Source organism: Cyanistes caeruleus, unplaced genomic scaffold, assembly GCF_971803275.1.
Source record: "Cyanistes caeruleus unplaced genomic scaffold, bCyaCae1.hap1.1 HAP1_SCAFFOLD_361, whole genome shotgun sequence".
NCBI lineage: Eukaryota > Metazoa > Chordata > Aves > Passeriformes > Paridae > Cyanistes > Cyanistes caeruleus.
Window position 1 is genome coordinate 1 of NW_028256122.1, and position 18,830 is coordinate 18,830.

Sequence of the window (18,830 nt, forward strand, 5' to 3'; positions counted from 1 at the left end):
GTGATTTTTGTCAGCACTGCCAGGCCAGGTACCACTCATTGCAGTGTGCCAGAACCCATCCCTGCTTCTCTGGGGCTCCTGGAGATGCAACAGGAGCAGGATAGAGGGCAGGGAGGAGGATTTGCCAGGGCAATGGTGTGCTCAGGGTGGGGGTGTAGCCTGGAGGCTTGGGGCTGTATGCCTTGTCAGGAGCCTGTCTGACCTTTGCCCCTCTTTAAATAACAGCTGCTGGCAGTGTGGTGTGGGAATGGCAGTCAAATCCCTCCTCTTTGGCTCTGGAAGCCTCCAGATGGGGCAGTGTCTAAAATAACTCCCTGCCTGCCTGCCCCCCCGCCTGGGGCTGCCTGCGTCACCCATGGTGGGTGAGACATCGGTGCCAGCCACCCCCGCCTGCAGGCTGCTATGACAACCCTGCTGGTGGGGAGAGGATGGCACCCAAGGGTGCAGGGTGGCTCTGGGACCCCACTGGGCCCCCTGGCCACCCCAGGACTAGGGAGGGAGGAATGGGAGGTCTGTGGGGCAGCATCTGCTGGTCTCTGGCATCCTGTGGGGGCTCTCCCTTCATGGTTGGACAGGAATTCTCCATCTGCCTGAGGTGCAGAGCTTCTGCCCTCATGGTGAGGAAGCCTCCTGTCCATGCAGGAGCTTCCCACCTGCCCAGGGCCAGGGAATAGATAGGGTGGATGTTCCCCATTCTGGTTCTGATGGGTGGGAGGGGGGACCTGTCATGCCCCAGTCAAGAGCATCAGGCATCCCCCCACTTCCACCATGGCTGTGTTTGTTCAGAGCTGTCTGCCCCTGCTCATCCTGCACACCCTGGCTATGCCCCCACCCCTCCAGCCCGGGCCTCTGCCTGCACCAGGGACAGCAGCAGGGCTGCAGGCAGGAGCCCTTTGCTGACAGTGAGGATTTTCTCCGTGAATGGACAAACCACTGGCTAATCCTCTTGGCCAGGGGGCTGGGGAACAAGTGTGGGGGGCTCAGAAGCCTGCTGCTGCTGTGGCTGGTGGAGGCAGGAGGATGCCAGCAGTGCCAGCAGATCAGGACTGTCTCAATCCCCCCAGCTCCTTGCAGGGAAGCCAAAGATGACAAGTTCAAGGGGAGTGAGAGCAAGTTTTCCCCTTCCCAGGATTTTTTGCAGAGACCTTTGCATGTGCTGGAGCAGGGAGGCAGGTTCTTCTCCTGCCTAGTGCACTGAGCCCTGTGGGAGGCAGCGGGGCCCAGGGTAGGAAGGGATCAGCCTTCCTCTGCTGTCCTTTTGCCTGCAAACTTCCAGCTGCCACAGCCACCCACCTGCTCACCAACACTGCTGCTTTGTTCTCATGGTGTCCTGCACTCTGTGGGCACCATCCTGGGCACCAACTCCCGGCCCCTCTCCTGATGGCTCCTACCAGGATGGTGTGGAGGAGACTTCTGGCTTTGATCCCACAAAACCATTCATGTTCTCTGTCTGGAGCGGTGTCTCTGCTGGCTTTAAAATCTGGTGATTATTTTCTCTGATGTGGGTTCTGGGCTTTCTCCTGATTCATGCCTGCCCACTCACTGGGCTCTACCATGTAGCTGGCTTTTCAGGGCAAAGCAAGGGACACCTCCAGAAGTTTTCCTACTTCCTGCTCCCTTGTGTCTATATTTGTCTTCACCTTCACACCCCTCCTTGCCTTTTGAATCCCAGTGGCCCAGAGCATCAATCTTTTGCAGCAGCATATAGGAAAGTCCTATATGCCTGGTCACAGGAATGGAACAATTCCACCAGTAGCATCCATCTGCCTGCAGGCAAATAAATGAGAATGGCATGGGAAGAGTGTTTCAGCTCAGGGCAGGAAATGCCTTCTCTTGGGATACTCCCTTCTCCCCTGTGTCCCAGTCTCTGGTTTCCCTAGGCAGCTGGTCAGCTGCAGCTGGGATGCCCGGAGCTGCTTGGTGCCATCCCCAGCTGCTTCTCTGCCCTGTGCCCAGCATGGGCTGGCACTGGGACACAGAACAGGAACCTTGTGCTGCTCCATCCTGCCTGCTCCACCACTCGTTTTTGCTCCCATTTGTTGTGGTCAGTGTCACCTTTGCAGGGTAGAGACAGACCTGGGGAGCAGATGGCATGGTGGAGCTGCCAGGCTGAATGCCAGGAGCCATCAGAGATGCTCCATCCCCCTTCTTTCACAACCTCTACTTCTCTTCACACTGCCCTCAGCACAGCAACCAGGCATTGGCAGGGATCAGGAATGGGCTGCCACTGTGGCCGCCCATGCTGCCCACAAAGATCTGCTCTTCCAGGGACCTTCACATCCCTGTTTGCTGCTGCAGGATTGCCAGTTGCAACTTCCCAGCCCTTTCTCCTGGTAATTAATCCGCCTGGATCACAGCAGGTGTGCAGGAGCATTGGAGTCAGGCTGCCTGCAGCAGGTAGGTGGCACCTCTTTGGTGCCAGATCTGGGCTTCTGTCCATGCTAAGGAGCATCTCGGAAGCACCATGCTGTGGTTTTGTAGTCAGGGCTGGATCTTGACCCTGCTTCCCACTCTCCCTCAGTCTGCCTCGCTGCTGTCTGCTCAGATCAGAAGCAGTGGACCCTTTCCAGGGGAGCAGAGGGCGTATCCATTGCAGTAATGGAGGAGGGATTCAGAGCAGAAAGCATCTGTATGTGCAACACTACACACCTGGGCATCAGACACCAGGGTAGTGAGCTGCACCATGCGTGGGGCTGCTCAGGAGGACCCCAGCTGGAATCAGGAGTGGTTCAAGCCCTGGCTGACTGAAGGGCAGAGCAGGCTGGGATGGAGAAAGCTCTGGCTTATGGCTTCTTCATCCTTGGTGGTGGCAGGGAGCAGCTGGGGCAGTGGGCACAGAACTGTGCTGCACAAGCCTCAATGTCACTTCATTGTCATCTAACATGGCTGGTGGCTGAATCTCGTGATTACCCGCTGGTTTGGGTTTCTTCTGATGCATCTGTTGTTTCAGAAAAAAACCCCACATGGTAAATGCTCTACAGGAGGAAAAAAACATCGCATGAGGAAGAGCAGTGATGCAGTCTCCAATTTCCATAGCAACGTCCTTTTCATCAGGGGATGACAAAAGCAGACTCTTGTTTCCGCTGGTGGTGTGACACGAGGCATTAATCACCCTGCTGGGGCTGGGGACCTGGAGAGGCAGGAGCCAGAGGGGCTCCAGGGGAGCCCTGACGGGGTTGCAGCTGCTCCCACCCCACAGGTGCCAGCGTGGGAGCTTTGGACACACCGGCCCAGCTGTGGGTAGAAGGCTGTGACCCTCCTGTGCCAGTGCTGGGCTCCCACGGGCAGATGCCACAGCAGGAAGGAACCTGTGGGAAGGAGTCATGTCCCCCCTCACTGTGTTCAGCAGGATGTTTGAGCAAGGCTCTGTCCTGTTCCTTGGGCTCTGCTGGCCATGGCACCAACTTCCTCTGTTTTCAGATTTTAGGGTCTGGGGGTTCTGGACCCAACTGCAGAGCTGGAAGAGTCCCAGTCCACCTTCCAGGACTGTTTTGGACTGAATCCCATCACCCTTCATCCCTCCAACATGGAGAGGGGGACAGGGGGGTGGGACAGGGGTACCATGGATGGCTGGTGGCCTCATGTTTCCATCTGTTTGTCCCTAGCTATCCTGAACCCAAAACAGCCCAAAGAGACACCAAAAAGCTTCAGCTTTGACTATTCCTACTGGTCCCACACTACGGTAAGCATTGGGAGGCCTGAGCCCGCCTCAAAGGCTGGGCTGGGGAGAGGCAGGAGGGCCTCCTTGCCAAATTTATCCATGTCTCCCTCCTCTGTGCAGCCTGCAGACATCAACTATGCATCCCAGAAGCAAGTGTACCGGGACATTGGCGAGGAGATGCTGCAGCATGCCTTCGAAGGCTACAATGTGTGCATCTTCGCCTATGGGCAGACAGGAGCTGGAAAATCCTACACCATGATGGGCAAGCAGGAGAAGGACCAGCAAGGCATCATCCCACAGGTATGCCTGGGGAACACTACCTGTCTCCCTCATCCCAAAGGGATGCCCAAAGGAAAAGCAGAGCTGGGAGGAAAGAGGGCGGCAGGGTGGGAGTGAGGACAGGTTTTTTCAAGGTCTAATATAGCACTAGTGTGACAGTGAGTTGGCATGGCTCTGCCAGAAGGGGGTCAAGGAGGGTCATCCAGGCACTCCAGGAATGGATGGATTATGGTCTGGCCACACAAGGCCAGTGTGTGTGAGCACCAGTGGCCCAAGTGCTGAGCTGCTAACGAAGAGCTGCCGCATGCTGGCCCAGCAGGGCACAGTGGGGCTCTGGGCATGCTGATTCTCCATGTCAGCATGGGGGGGCTCTGCCAGCTCCCCAGGAGCCATTCCAGCTGGTTTTTGAGGTGAAAAGGTAGAAATCCCTGTATCCTGGGCACTCCAGGCAGGAGCATCCTGCTGGAGGGGGGCTGAGTCTGGCTCTTCTGTCTGCAGCTGTGTGAGGACCTCTTCTCCCGCATCAATGACACAACGAATGACAACATGTCCTATTCTGTGGAGGTAGGCACCCCTCTGCCAGCCCAGCCCACTTCCAACCACTGGCTCCACAGGTTGTGCCAGTGTGCAGACCTCTCTTTGGGGGTTGCCTGGGTGGCTCATTCTGCTAGCTCTGCGCGTGCCCTCTGCTCTAGGTGAGCTACATGGAGATCTACTGTGAACGTGTGAGGGACCTCCTGAACCCCAAGAACAAGGGGAACCTGCGGGTGAGGGAACATCCCCTTATGGGTCCATATGTTGAGGACCTTTCCAAGCTGGCTGTGACCTCCTACAACGACATCCAGGACCTTATGGACTCTGGAAACAAAGCCCGGTGAGTTGAGAAAGGAGGAGATGGGCAGGGTTTGGGAAGCTTGCAGTCACTTCTAGAAGGTCCTGCTTAATTTCCTTGCTTCACCAGTCCAGCTGCTCTGGAAGTGGCAGTCCCCTCCTCACTGACTATTGGGTAACCCCCCACTTGCTTTCACCTCACTTTCCTCTTACTTTCCAAGTGCACTGCAGACAATAGGAAAAAGCCTGAACTTGTGCACATCTTCTCCCAGAGTCCTCTCTTGTCCTCTAGAATTGCCTTCCTACCATGTACCCATGAGCCCTGGCCCCACCACCAGCCACTCCAGCATCCCTCACACACAGAGTGTCACACCTCCTTGTCCTACTCTCCCTGCAGCACAGTGGCTGCTACCAACATGAATGAGACCAGCAGCCGTTCCCACGCTGTGTTCAACATCATCTTCACGCAGAAGCGGCATGATGCCGAGACAGACGTCACCACTGAGAAGGTAAGAGCAGGGCCTGAAGGACTCAGGGGAGCCCATGTGGATCCAGAAAGAACTTTTGTATTCTTTCATCAGCGCTTGGGACAAGGTGGCGCAGCCTGGTGGAGGATTGGAGCAGGAGGGGAATAAGTCCCAGGCACTTTCTAGGCTTGTGGTCCCTTGAGGGACCGGCCCCTGGACAGGATATCTGGCAGCTGGTACCCTTCAGCCCTTCCTGCAAGGATATTAGCCCTGCTCCTGAGCAACTCCCACAAGGCAGAGCCCACTGCTGCCCTTAGAGCAGTGTCATCCTGCAAGAGGTTTTGGCTTCGTGCTGGGCAAGGTTTGCTGTGCCCACAGGGCTGACAGCCTCCCCTCTGCCTGCAGGTCAGCAAAATCAGCTTGGTGGACCTGGCTGGGAGTGAGCGAGCAGATTCCACAGGCGCCAAGGGCACAAGGCTAAAGGTGAGAGCTGACCTGAGATCCCCTTCTGCTGGTGGGGACACCATGTCCTCCTCTCTCTGTCCTCATCCCCAGCCAAAACATCTCCTTTCCTTGCCTGGTTCCTTGCCCACTGTGCCACAAAAAATCCTTGATCAGATTGTTTGAAAGCTGCCTAGTGCCAGTTTCACCAGGGTCCATGAATCCCAGCTTGGGGGTGCTGGTTACCCAGTAAGACCAGCTGCTCTTTGCCCACACCATACTGGATATTCCACATTTTCTCCTTTAATGTGGCTCTGAAATGTGTCCTGAGCATCTGGGCTTTTCCTCTTCTATCCAGGAAGGAGCAAACATCAACAAGTCCTTGACCACTCTGGGGAAAGTCATCTCTGCCCTGGCTGAAATGGTAGGTAGCTGGAGAACAGACAAACAGCAGCACTGGGGGGAAATGGGCTCGGGCCAGCAGGGGTGGGCTCAGCTCTGAGGGATGGAGCATCCCAGCTCCATGGGATGGAGCATCCCGGCTCTGAGGGGTGGGCAGACACATCCCAAGCTGTCTCTGCAGCTGGGACAAGCTGGGTTGCTGAAGATGCCATTTGCAGGGGGATCTGTGCCACTCTGTACTTGAGGGGCAGAGATCTGTGGTACCAAGGAAAAAAGCATCTCCCTTAAACAGTCTCTCCATTTCCTTTGCAGGATTCGGGGCCAAACAAGGTAGGTGTCCAGGCTGAATGGAGAAAGAGGTGTTGGTTTTGAGCACAGTGTGAGTGGGTGGGAGTGGGTTGCAGGGTGGTTTGGGAGTGAGACTGCCTGGAACTCGAGCCATCCTTCTCCTGGGGGCTGGCAGAATGTTCAGCCTCCTCCTTCCTATGGGGCTTTCAGTAGCCAGCCTTAAACAACCCTCCCAGCTCAGGGCATGTCACAGGCAGGACCTATGTACCTGGGCAAGGTTGCAGTGCCTGGGAAGAGACATCCTGCCCCAAGTCCCCATGGCTGGGGACCAGCTGTCACCTTCCCTTTCAGAAGAGCAGGCAGCTTGACAGCCCTTCCCTTTGCTTTCCATTTCCCAGAATAAAAAGAAGAAAAAGACAGACTTCATCCCGTACCGAGACTCGGTGCTGACCTGGCTGCTGCGGGAGAACCTGGGTGAGGACAGTTGGGAGGTGTGGTCCGGTGATGGGTGTGGCTGCCAAGCTGAGTGGGACGGGGGCACAAGGACCGGCGTCTCCCTCATGGCTGTATCTCACTGGGCAGGAGGCAACTCCAGAACTGCCATGGTCGCTGCTCTCAGTCCTGCTGACATCAACTACGATGAGACCCTCAGCACCCTCAGGTAGGAAGAAGTGCCCTTGTTCTCCCTACAGTGAGCAAGAACAGGGGAGGCTGTCTGAGGCCCAGGCACATGCTGTCTGTCCCTGGCTGGGGGTGTACTGTGGAGGGAACCTGCAAGCCCAGACAAAAGGCCAAAGGATTGTCCTGGCACTGGGATCCTCCAAAGGATCCCTTGCTGGAGGGGCTCTGCAACACTTTTGCTTGGCCAGCAGCTGGGGTTTTGCCCCTGTTCTCACTGTTGTTCAAGACCCTGCCCTTCCCTAGGTATGCTGACCGTGCCAAGCAGATCCGCTGCAATGCTGTCATCAATGAGGACCCCAACAACAAGCTCATCCGGGAGCTGAAGGATGAGGTGGCACGACTGCGTGACCTTCTCTACGCCCAGGGCCTTGGGGACATCATTGACAGTAGGTACCATGGTTGCTCTCTGCCAGTGCCTCCAGACAGCGATGGGCTGAGGTCCCGCCAGCCTGCAGGGCTGATGTCCCCTCAGCCTCCCTGCATCCTGCTGCACTGGCACCACAGCAGCATCATGCTGCCTCTGGTGAGCCCCTGCACGCATGTTCACAGCCCCCAGTCCCCTCCTGTTGCAGAGGGAGCTGCTTTCTGCCCAGCAAACCTTCCCTTCTTCCCTTCCACCCACCATCTTCAGCATCCAGCGCCTGGCAGAGGTGCCAGGAAGGTGTTACTAGGACTGCACAATGCCCATGGGCTCCCCTCCCTGTGCTGTCTGATATCCTACTGAGATGAACCCCCTCTTGTTCTGTTCTCTCTGTCTTACCCCCGCTCCCTGCCCTCTCTTTCTCTCTTAGCCCATCCTGCTGCGGGAGGATCCAAATGTGTGTATTCCCCATCACTGGTACTCTCTGTTGCTTCACGGCTTTTTGGAGATCTGGGGTGTGCCCAGGGGCACCCATGCAGCATGGGGAGGGCTCCCAGAGCAAGGCCCTGCTGATGGAGCACTGTGTGCCTGCAGGCTGCCCATCCTCAGGGAGCTGTCACAGGGGATGGTGGTGCCAGAGTTGTGGTTAGCACCTGGGCTTGGGCTAGTGCTGAATGGACCAATGTCCTCCCACTTGGCCGTGCCAAGTCCGCACGGGGACCTCCTCCTTTATGCTGTTGTGATGTTTCCTGTTGCTGCTGCTGCTGCTGCTGCTTCTGCTGTGTCTCACTGAGCCTGGCACGGCCTGCGGGTGGGATGCAATGGTGCTCTATTGATGAAGTGGTGGGTGGTGGTGGCCAGGAGGCTTTGGCCCATGGATAAGCACTATGGTCCCATCCCACCCAGGGTCAGGCAGTTCAGCCAGGCTATGGTGAGCCTGCTGAGGAGACAGGGGCCTGGTTGTCCCCTCCTGGCTCAGCTGCCCTGGATGTGGACTAATGGAGATGGGTGATTAATCCTGCACCTGCTGACCTGTGACCTGCCTGCCTCTGGCACACCGCTCTGAGAACCAGTAACTCCTCTGGGAGGGCTGGAAGAGCATCTCCCATACCTGGGTCCTAAGCCACCACAGCTGACTCTTGAGATGCCAGCTGGCAAGCGCCACTGCCTGCAGTCCTGGCTTCGTTCCCTGTCTGCCTGGCCAAGGTGCTGCTCCAGCAGGCCATGGCCTTCCTTTGAGCAGACCCTGTGAGGGAATCCTGCAGCTTCTCCTGCCCTGTCTGCCTGACCCCTTTGTAGGGCAGAGGGCCACCCCCTCTCATCCCCTTCCCCTCCCATCCTCTGCTCCCAGACCTGGCTTATCTGGGTTGTCTGGGAAGGGAAACCCACCCAGGCTGTATGAGATGGAGAGCATGATAGAGGTGTGGCACATACTTGGAGAGGACATTTGATCCCCAACCTGATGGATGCAGGACCTGAGGTTGCAAAAAAAGTGTCCCTGGGAGCCCAAGCTGGCTGCTCCCAGCATCTGCTTCACCAAACAGCCCTGTTCCCTGAGGGGCTGCCCAGGCTGGGGAAGAGAGTGCTTGCCCTTGTCCTGTTGCTGTCTGTGCTGCTGTTGCCTGTGCCTTTTCCTGTAATTTCTGGCTTTTTTCTCGATGCACCGGCCACTCTTTTTTTTTTCCCAACAGCTTTTCTTGTCTCTGTCTTTCTCTGTCATCCTGTCTGTGTGTCTTTCCCCGGCCCATCCCTCCTTCCACACCCATAGATGTGTCCGACTTTGAGAACAATAATGATGCTAAAGGGACAGAGCTGAGTCACCGCCATGACAATCTCTCCACAGTGACCAATGCCATTGCCGGGATCAGCCCCTCTTCCTCCCTCTCTGCCTTGTCCAGCCGTGCTGCCTCGGTTGCCAGCCTCCACGAGCGCATCATGTTTGCTCCAGGCAGTGAAGAGGCAATTGAGAGGCTCAAGGTAAGAGGCTGGTGCCCTGGTTCCCTCTCCCTCTCCCTCTCCCTCTCCCTCTCCCTCTCCCTCTCCCTCTCCCTCTCCCTCTCCCTCTCCCTCTCCCTCTCCCTCCTTCCCTTTCCTCTCAATGCAGAGGGCGCTCAGTGTTTTCTGGAAGCCCATGAAGGGTGATCCTCATGGGAAGCAATACTTGAATGTGTTCTTGGAGAATGGACAGACTCAGAGCTTGCCCAGACTGAGGGGCTGGGTGTTGTAGAGTCATCCTGGTGCTGTCTTCTGGGGGATGGCTGCCTTTAACCTGTGGGACGGGTGCTTCGGGCTTGGGATGGGCATTCCTGTCATGGAAAGAGTGCTCCTGGTCCAGCATGGCACAGGAGTGGACTGGTTTTTGTGCCTCACTCTTTGAGGATTGGACTGATGGAAAGATGTGGGTGAAATGCTGCTGCAGCTTGTATAAACAAACCTGAAGCTGGAACCGGTGTCCCACTGAAGCAGGCTGGGGAGAGTGGCCAGATGTGCTGCCCACAAATGCACTAACCCCCTGTTTAACCAACCCTTGCCAGGAAACAGAGAAAATAATTGCAGAGCTGAACGAGACTTGGGAGGAGAAGCTGCGTAGGACAGAAGCGATACGGATGGAAAGGTGGGTGGGCTGCGGTGGAATGGGACAGGATGGGATGGTACAAGTGGCGTTCCTTGGCCATTTCCCATCCTCTGCACTCTGCTAGACCAGTTGCATCTTGGGGCAGCCAGTTTGAATGTCCCTCTGGATCCTGGCTTGCCCCCTGGGAGCCCCGGTGGCCACCATGTTGTGTGCTGCACAGGTGTGCTGCTCTGAAAAACCTGAATTGTCATGAGAGCTGTAGCAAACCCTGCATTGCAATCCATGGGACAAACCATGGGCTTCCATCCTACTACTAGCCCCAGGGGTGCATGGAGTTTTGACAGGCACTTCTTTCTCTTGCTCCTTCAGGGAAGCATTGCTGGCTGAAATGGGGGTGGCCATGAGGGAGGATGGAGGCACCTTGGGCGTTTTTTCTCCTAAAAAGGTAGGATCATCCTATTCTCTTCTTCCTGGGGACTGGTTTGTACCCCTGCAGATCCCTTCTGATCCACTCTGTCACAGCTGGCCAGTCCCATATACTTCACTAGCCTTTTCTTGACTCTGAAACCTCTGAGGGAAATTCCAGCATTGAGCCTGCTGGGTACAAACATGGGTAGAAATCCATGGGTGAATGTCCACCCTCTACTGCTGGCTTGCTGTCCCCCTTCATGAGGGTATTTTCTGATGATCATTCTCTTGGACTTGAGTGTTAACTTATAAAATTTCATACTTTCAGATATTTAAAATTGCTGTCTCTGAAGCGAGCAAGTCCTTGCTGAGAAATGTGGGTGGGCAAATATTCCATCTTTTTATTGCTTGTAACATTTGGCTTGGCCAAACCTCTTAAGTGTATATGTCCTCAGCTCAGGTGGTGATAAAGGCTTCACAGCCTTCCCCTTACGTGGCCCAGTTGACTTTTAGGATAAACTTGTACACTGTTGTGTTTTTCTTGTCCCAGCTGCTGCCTGTTAGGACTCCAGACCTTTGGGTAGGAAGCGTGGGGGTTTATTCCCCGAAGCAGGTTGGTCTTGGAGGTGGGGCATTGCTGTGGTGGTCTTGGTGCCTCCTTGCTCTTCAGCTATCTGGCAGGTGGAAACTCTTCTGACTTCTCCAGTGGCTGGTGAGGAAAGCTAGCTTTGATATTTGCAAACTCCATTTTGTTATGGGCATTGCATTTTGCTGTCCTCCTGTGCACCGTGGCTGGGGTGGTTATGGCTCCAGGAGCTCAGTGGAAGGTCACCCTCAGCTTTACAAATCTGGACAAAAACTGCAAGTGAAGGAGGTCTCAGCCCCCAAGGCTGTATGTCTATCCAGTGGGGCCAGAGGTTAAATGTTACAGCCAACTTCTGCCAGCCACCACGGAGAAGAGCCCACCTTTCCCGTGACCTCCAGCTCTGCTGCCCTGTTTGCAGTGAGTCTCTGCTGTCAGCCAAGGCTTGTGGCACCATGGTGAGGGGTCCCCTCTGCATGCCGGGTCTCAACAGGCTGATATGGGGTTCCTTACAGCCACTGTTGAAACTCAGAACTTCTCCCACTGATTCATACTCCTGGGACTGCCCCTGTTCCCTGAAGGTGTAATCCCTGTGGCCAGAGAGGCCTGTGGATGGGGGAGAATTTTTCCTCTAATCAAGAACGAAGTGGTTTGAGACCCAGGGGAAGAAAGGGCTGTGAGGGATCTGTTATGAATGAAGAAGACCAGAAAGTGAAATTCAGCCTGCAGATAAGGCTTCAGGTCTGCACTGCTTTTGAATGAACCTCTGGGATCTGCTCTTTTTGGATGCATCATCTGGTGTACAATCAGTAGAGGAAAACAGGCACTTTTACTTCCTTTTTGACCTGACATGGGGCAGGGTTAGATTAGGTATTGGGAAGAAATTCTTTGCTTTGATGATGATGAGGCCCTGGCACAGGTTGCCCAGGGAAGCTGTGGCTGCCCCATTCCTGGAATTGTTCAAGGTCAGGTTAGATGGGTTTTGGAACAATCTGGTCTAATGGAAGATGTCCCTACCCATGGCATGGGGGTGAAGTGAGATGAGTTCTTATGTCCCTTCCAAGCCAACACATTACATGATTTTATAATACACAGCACAGGTTAGAAGTGTCATGCCTTCTGAGACATATCAGGGATTCCCTGTGGGAAGGATTTGGCATTGTGTTGGGCCTGTCTGGAACATGAATTTTTGAAGGTGGCCAGAGGAGGGGTAACTAGGACCCAGCCCTGTGAGGAGGAAAGCAAGGAAGCTTGTAGAAGCGTCTTCATGCCAGCCTCTCTGCAGTCCCCTGGACAAGTACACCCGTTTGGATATGTCGCCCTGAAGACACAGAGGGCAGGATAGTCTGTGCAGAGGCAACCTGCAGTGCTGCTGAACTCCCCACTTCCCTCAGTGCCTGGGTAGGCAGGGCACACAGGGGTGACTCCTTGTTCGTCTCTCCCAGACACCGCACTTGGTCAACCTGAATGAGGATCCGCTCATGTCCGAGTGTCTTCTCTACTACATCAAGGATGGGATAACAAGGTGAGGGCCAGGTCCCATGGAACAGTGGGAGCATTGTCCATATCTCAGTGCCTGACTGCCCCAGGTGGGCAGTGGGGTGACAGCTGTCCTCAGGCTGGGCACTATTCCCAGGGCATCCCCAAAGTGCATCCCCAAAGTGCAAACCCCCAAGATTTTGGTCTTGCAGTGCACCAGGGGTTGCTCCTGTCAGCTGCAAGGATGGGGCTGGGGGGAGACTCAGGAAGGTCTGCTTTGATGGAGGATTGAGCTAGATTTCCCCTGCAGGGTTGGCCGGGAAGATGCTGAGAAGAGGCAGGACATTGTTCTCAGCGGGCACTTCATTAAAGAAGAGCACTGCCTGTTCCGCAGCGACACCAAAAGTGGTGGTGAAGGTATTGCTTGTCTGGAGGGGCTTCACTGCCCTGGGGACCCACCCCTCTGCATGTCCTCAGCCCCTGCCCCCAGCTGAATGTCCTGCCCTCCTCAAACTTGGGCTTTCCTGCATGGATATGGCCTCTCCATACTTCCAGACAAGCTACTCATGGCTGGGAGGGCAGCTCGCACAAGGCATATGGGAAGAAAGTAAAGTGAGGAGATCAGGGCAGGATGCCTGAGCAGGTATCTCCCACTCAAGATGTGGAGTGGAATCCACCCCCCAAAATTGGCAGGAACCTGGGTGTGGGAGATGAGCCTAGGGAGGATTTGCCTTCTGGAGGCTCTGGTCTCCTCTCACATGCAATTTCCAGCTGCCCTTATGCTTGGGATTGCTCTGATTAACATCAGGTTGGCCAAGTCCTGTTAACTGCCCTTGGTGTGGGTGCTGCTGGTGGGTACCACCCACACCTGGGGTGCTGGCTGAGGCAGCTCTCCCTTCCTGAGGCTGCTGGAGCAGGACACAGAGGATTTATCCTTCACCTTCCACCTTACCTTCACTCCCCTCTCCCTGCCATCTCCACAGTGATAGTGACCCTGGAACCCTGTGAAGGCGCTGACACCTATGTGAATGGCAAAAAGGTGACAGAGCCCAGCATCCTGCGCTCAGGTGGGTCCCCGGGGCTGGCACATCAGAGCTGCTCCGACCCAACCTCCTCCCATGAGGGCCTTGCACTTGTCCCATGTTAAACCCACACCTTTCCCCTACCCCGTGCACATCCCTGCAGGAAACCGCATCATCATGGGCAAGAGCCACGTCTTCCGCTTCAACCACCCCGAGCAGGCTCGGCAGGAGCGGGAGCGGACGCCGTGTGCTGAGACCCCTGCAGAGCCTGTGGACTGGGCATTTGCCCAGAGAGAGCTGCTGGAGAAGCAAGGCATTGACATGAAACAGGAGATGGAGCAGAGGTGAGACCACGGGCAGAGGTGCTGGGGAGTTGGGTGTTCACTTCCAGGTTGGTCATCCTCTCCTCCTTCCATTTCCACCTAGGCTCCAGGAACTGGAGGACCAGTACCGGAGGGAGCGGGAAGAGGCAAATTACCTTTTAGAGCAGCAGAGGCTGGTAGGTGGCCGGGATGTGGCTCCTTCGCAGGCTGCCCAGGCATGACTGAAATCCTGGCAGATGTTTGTGTGGGGTGGATCTGTGCTCTACAAACAAGTGCGAATCTGTTGTTCCTGGAGTTGTCATCACAAGCACTGATCCGGAGCAGGGGGGAGGCTGTGCTTCTGCAGAGGAGAGCAGTGCAATGTGGCAGCATTTAGGAAGGTGCCACCAGTGGGTTGCATCACCTCTCTTCCTGTTTCCCCCAGGACTATGAGAGCAAACTGGAGGCTTTGCAGAAGCAGATGGATTCTAGGTATTACCCTGAGGCAAATGAGGAGGAGGAAGAAGCTGAGGATGAAGGTGAGAGCAGGGGAGCTGCCACGAGGTTTTGATACTCTCTGTGGGAGCGTGAAGAGTGAACTGTGGGTTGATGTAGTGGGGTGACTGTCCCTCCATGTCCCCACAGTGCAGTGGACAGAGCGGGAATTCGAGCTCGCCCTCTGGGCCTTTAGGAAGTGGAAGTGGTACCAGTTCACCTCCCTCCGTGACCTGCTCTGGGGCAACGCTATCTTCCTCAAGGAAGCCAATGCCATCAGCGTGGAGCTGAAAAAGAAGGTGGGTGGCCGGGCTCCCTCCTGGCTCACTGCAGCACCCACAGCAGAGGCCACAAGAACAGGCAGCCAGGACATGCTGAAGGGAGGCAGCCAGAGGCAGCTCACGAAGCCTTCTCTCCTCCCAGGTGTCTCACTAGCCCCTCTGCCCCTCTCCAGGTCCAGTTCCAGTTTGTGCTCCTCACGGACACACTGTACTCGCCTCTCCCTCCCGACCTGCTGCCTCCCGATGCTGCCAAGGACCGGGAGAAGCGGCCCTTCCCCCGGACCATTGTGGCTGTAGAGGTGCAGGACCAGAAGAACGGGGCAACACATTACTGGACCCTGGAGAAGCTGAGGTGGGTGAGACATGGCTGTGCCAGGAGGGTTTGGGTGCCCTCAGCCCTGTGTCTCACTGCCACCATCGGCATCCCCTCTCCCTGCAGGCAGCGCCTGGACCTGATGCGTGAGATGTATGACCGAGCAGCAGAAGTGCCTTCCAGTGTCATCGAGGACTGTGACAATGTGGTGACTGGAGGAGACCCTTTCTACGACCGCTTTCCCTGGTTCAGGCTGGTCGGCAGGTGAGCGCTTTGGCTCCTTCAAAGCGTGGCTGGGACCCAGAGATAGTCCTGCAGGAGTTGACACTGCCAGCGCTGCCCACCATGTGCGGGGCACTCATCCCCCTGTGAGACTCCGGTGTGATGACTCTCCTCCGTGTTGGCTGCCAGCACCCCAAGGGACCCACGAGCTGCTGGCAACGCTCCTGCTGCCTTCCATAACCCAGTGCTGAGAGCCACAGGCTCCAGGCTTGGGGGTGTGGGGGCCTGTAGCTGTTCAGCAGGCAGGGAGCCTGTGCTGTTGTGACCTCCACTGCGGTGGGCATGTGTCCCTGTGCACGCGCTGGTGTCTGAGCATCTGTCTGTACCGTGTGTACCGCGTGTCTCCGTGCGCTTCCTGCACACCAGATGGAAGGGTGCACTGCCAGCAATGAAGATGGGCCACCCTGGAGAAGGCTAGGGCAGGGCAGGGGGAGCAGGGGGCTGAGCTGCGTGGCCTGGAGGCATTCCCCCGTGCTGTAGCACAAGGAGGGATTCTCTCCAGCAGCAGGAGTAGTGGCGAGCCTTTGTGCCACCTGCTCTGTCCCTGCGTTCCCTGCAAAGCCAGCAAAGGGAGTCCCCAACATTCACTGGTTCCATGGGTTGCTCTTTTGTCTGGCTGTTGGTGGCTTTAGAGATGCACCAGATGGGCAGGTCTTTGTTCCCAATGTCCCTTGATTTAAGCAGACAAAAAACCCACCCCAAAACCTAACCAAGAAAAAACAAAAAAAAGCAAGATTCCTGTTCTTTCTGTTTGGAACAGCTGGTGTTAACATGTCTTCTATCTTGTTGTACTAACCTTAGTTCAGATATCTCTGGCTGCAACAGCTCTCCTCTTTTCAACACATGCATGAGCGAGCGCATGGCTGATCTCACCCCCTCCCCTACCTTCTCGAACCCCGACTCCGACATCACCGAGCCTGCTGACGAGCAGCACCAGGGGCAGGAGGAGGAGGAGGAGGAGGACCTGGAGGAAGACATCTTTCCGGAGTGCCCGCTGTGTGATGGCCGGGATCCATTTTACGACCGCTTCCCCCTGTTCAGTTTAGTAGGAAGGTTGGTGAGGTTTTAGGAGAGCATGCCGGGAAGGACCTAGCTCTTTCGCATGAGGGAACTGCTTTTGGACACGACTCCCACCTCCGGGGCATCCCGGAGGTGCAGGGGGTGGCCGGCTGGGATTGCCGCCAAGCCCGGGCGCCTGGCGAGGTTCCCGCTGAGGTAGGGCTGTGAGAAGCATACTGGTAGCGAGGGATGGCAGGGGAAGGCAGACGGGGCCTTCCTTTATGTGGGTACCTTTTTGGGAGAGACCCTGAGAAGTGCACCTCTGCTGTGTCTCCAACACCAAATGAACCAGGGGAGCCACCTGGAGGTCTTGGTCCTGGGAATTTCTGTCCCAGGAAGTAGCACTTCCCACCTGGCTTGGGATGACCTTATGGTGCCGCTGAGTGGGGACACACAGGTGCTTCAAAACCCTGTGTGCCTCTGGCACTGGCTTGGCTATCCCGGCTGCGTTGGTCAGTGTGAGCCTCCCTGAATTTGGAGGCTTGGATGTCCCCAAATGGTTGTGGGGGATGAAGGTGAGGGGACTGAGGGGAGAGCTGGATGCAGGACAGAGTGTCAAAAGCAGTGTTTGCTCTTACCAGCTCTAGCCAGTGCTTGGCTTGGGGCCATACCTGCCAACTTGGCATAGGAGATGTCCAGGGAGGTTGTGGGGACCTGGGTGTAGGCTCCAGCTCCTCTTTAGCTGGAGCCAAGGACAAGAAACTTTGATTTCTCATACCTGTTGGCTGGAGATGCTCTTGGGCTCCATCAGTCTTGGAGAAGCCCACCAGCTGCCCCAAACCTGGCTGTGCCACCAAACCTGGAGCCATCTGCCCATCCCTAGAAGGGCATGAGGAGCTGCCAGCTTTCTCTGGGGTTTTTCCAAGGGGGTGTGCACCAGGAGCTGCTCTGAGAACCTTTGCCTCAGGCAGGGGCTCCCTGACTGGGGTGGCCTGGGGCTCCTCTTCCTCAGTGTGCCAGAGCCAGGCAGAATGGTGGGAAGGAGGGACCAAAGCAGGCAGAGAGGGTGGAGGTGGGGTAAGAGTCCCGCAGCCTCAGACCGAAAGAGCTGGGTTCTTCCCCTTTTATTTTATTTTTTCCTTTTTCCTTATTTAAAAGAAAAAAAAATATCAAAACAACCCCAAAACTCTCAAGGGCACCTCAAAAAACCAAATAAGGCCCTGTGGCAGTGGCCCCACTCCATGCCGGGGGCATGTTCCCCAGAGCTTGGTGCCTCCTGACTTCTTTTGAGTCTGCCCTGGGTTTGGCTCCTCGCGCAGCAGCTCCGCCGGCCACATTTCTTGTGAAGTGTGTTTGGATTGGTTTATGATTGGATCCTTGTCTTTGATTTTCTCTTTCTTTCTTTCTTTCTTTCTTTCTTTCTTTCTTTCTTTCTTTCTTTCTTTCTTTCTTTCTTTCTTTCTTTCTTTCTTTCTTTCTTTCTTTCTTTCTTTCTTTCTTTCTTTCTTTCTTTCTTTCTTTCTTTCTTTCTTTCTTTCTTCCTTCCTTCCTTCCTTCCTTCCTTCCTTCCTTCCTTCCTTCCTTCCTTCCTTCCTTCCTTCCTTCCTTCCTTCCTTCCTTCCTTCCTTCCTTCCTTCCTTCCTTCCTTCCTTCCTTCCTTCCTTCCTTCCTTCCTTCCTTCCTTCCTTCCTTCCTTCCTTCCTTCCTTCCTTCCTTCCCCCTTCCCCCCTTCCCCCCTTCCTTCCCCCCTTCCTTCCCCCCTTCCTTCCCCCCTTCCTTCCCCCCTTCCTTCCCCCCTTCCTTCCCCCCTTCCTTCCCCCCTTCCTTCCCCCCTTCCTTCCCCCCTTCCTTCCCCCCTTCCTTCCCCCTTTCCTTCCCCCCTTCCTTCCCCCCTTCCTTCCCCCCTTCCTTCCCCCCTTCCTTCCCCCCTTCCTTCCCCCCTTCCTTCCTCCCTTCCTTCCCCCCTTCCTTCCCCCCTTCCTTCCCTCCTTCCTTCCCTCCTTCCTTCCCTCCTTCTTCCCTTCTTTCTCTTCTTTCTCTTCTTTCCCTTTCTCTCTCTCTTTCCCTCTTTCCCTCTTTTTCTCTCTCTCTCTTTCTCTCCCTCTCTTCATTTTTTTTTTTTAAATTTTGGTTATTTTAAGGGTTTGGGTTTTTTTTTAGCTGCTGGCTCTATCTCTTCAAAGCTTTAGCAAAAATTGGGGTTATTTCACTTTTGTCTTCCTTTGGAAAGGCTTTTCTTTGATCTGAGCATGCCATCTTTGCACCTCACCAATCTTGTGGTTAGTGTCCCTGCCCTCCTTCCTCTAGTGACACACTTGTACCCCTCCTCCCTGCCTGCCCCACCTCCTTCCCTCTCTTCCCTGCCCTCTCCAGTCCTCTGCTTCCACTCCAGCTGCCCTGTGATTTCAGGTGGGTGGGTGCACACAGATCCCTGCGCATCATGATCCATGGTCACAGGGCTCTATCCCAGGCATGAGGTCCTGCTGGGAAGCCCACATGGCCCAACCACTTGTTCCCTGTGGCATCTGAGAAGAGATGGGTTGAGATGGGCCCATCAGGAGACAATGATTTGGCATCACCTGCTTCAACAACTTGAGTCCTTTCAGGTGCTTTGGGTGGAAAAAGTCTCGAGGAGCAGTTGAAGGTCAATGAGAGTCACCAGAGCAGGGAGAATCTCCGG

At 55.6% G+C, this 18,830-nt stretch overlaps 1 protein-coding gene across 1 annotated transcript in view; it reads left to right on the plus strand.

Annotated features, from left to right (window-relative positions):
• Positions 1-3,199: 3,199 nt before the first annotated feature.
• Positions 3,200-18,830, plus strand: part of LOC147645405 (kinesin-like protein KIF1A) — a gene marked incomplete at its 5' end in the record, with an annotated part of 30,422 nt that continues 14,791 nt past the window's right edge. The window contains 26 exons of the mRNA XM_086874650.1: positions 3,200-3,310; positions 3,606-3,682; positions 3,782-3,961; positions 4,439-4,504; positions 4,636-4,814; positions 5,169-5,280; positions 5,644-5,721; positions 6,038-6,103; positions 6,394-6,411; positions 6,768-6,843; positions 6,952-7,030; positions 7,294-7,436; positions 7,842-7,868; positions 9,180-9,388; positions 9,946-10,025; positions 10,356-10,431; positions 12,423-12,502; positions 12,767-12,873; positions 13,440-13,523; positions 13,642-13,822; positions 13,905-13,977; positions 14,226-14,319; positions 14,426-14,574; positions 14,730-14,908; positions 14,996-15,133; positions 15,953-16,204. Coding sequence (XP_086730776.1) covers positions 3,200-3,310; positions 3,606-3,682; positions 3,782-3,961; positions 4,439-4,504; positions 4,636-4,814; positions 5,169-5,280; positions 5,644-5,721; positions 6,038-6,103; positions 6,394-6,411; positions 6,768-6,843; positions 6,952-7,030; positions 7,294-7,436; positions 7,842-7,868; positions 9,180-9,388; positions 9,946-10,025; positions 10,356-10,431; positions 12,423-12,502; positions 12,767-12,873; positions 13,440-13,523; positions 13,642-13,822; positions 13,905-13,977; positions 14,226-14,319; positions 14,426-14,574; positions 14,730-14,908; positions 14,996-15,133; positions 15,953-16,204 — 2,914 coding nt within the window. The remainder of the gene's footprint in view (positions 3,311-3,605; positions 3,683-3,781; positions 3,962-4,438; positions 4,505-4,635; positions 4,815-5,168; positions 5,281-5,643; positions 5,722-6,037; positions 6,104-6,393; positions 6,412-6,767; positions 6,844-6,951; positions 7,031-7,293; positions 7,437-7,841; positions 7,869-9,179; positions 9,389-9,945; positions 10,026-10,355; positions 10,432-12,422; positions 12,503-12,766; positions 12,874-13,439; positions 13,524-13,641; positions 13,823-13,904; positions 13,978-14,225; positions 14,320-14,425; positions 14,575-14,729; positions 14,909-14,995; positions 15,134-15,952; positions 16,205-18,830) is intronic.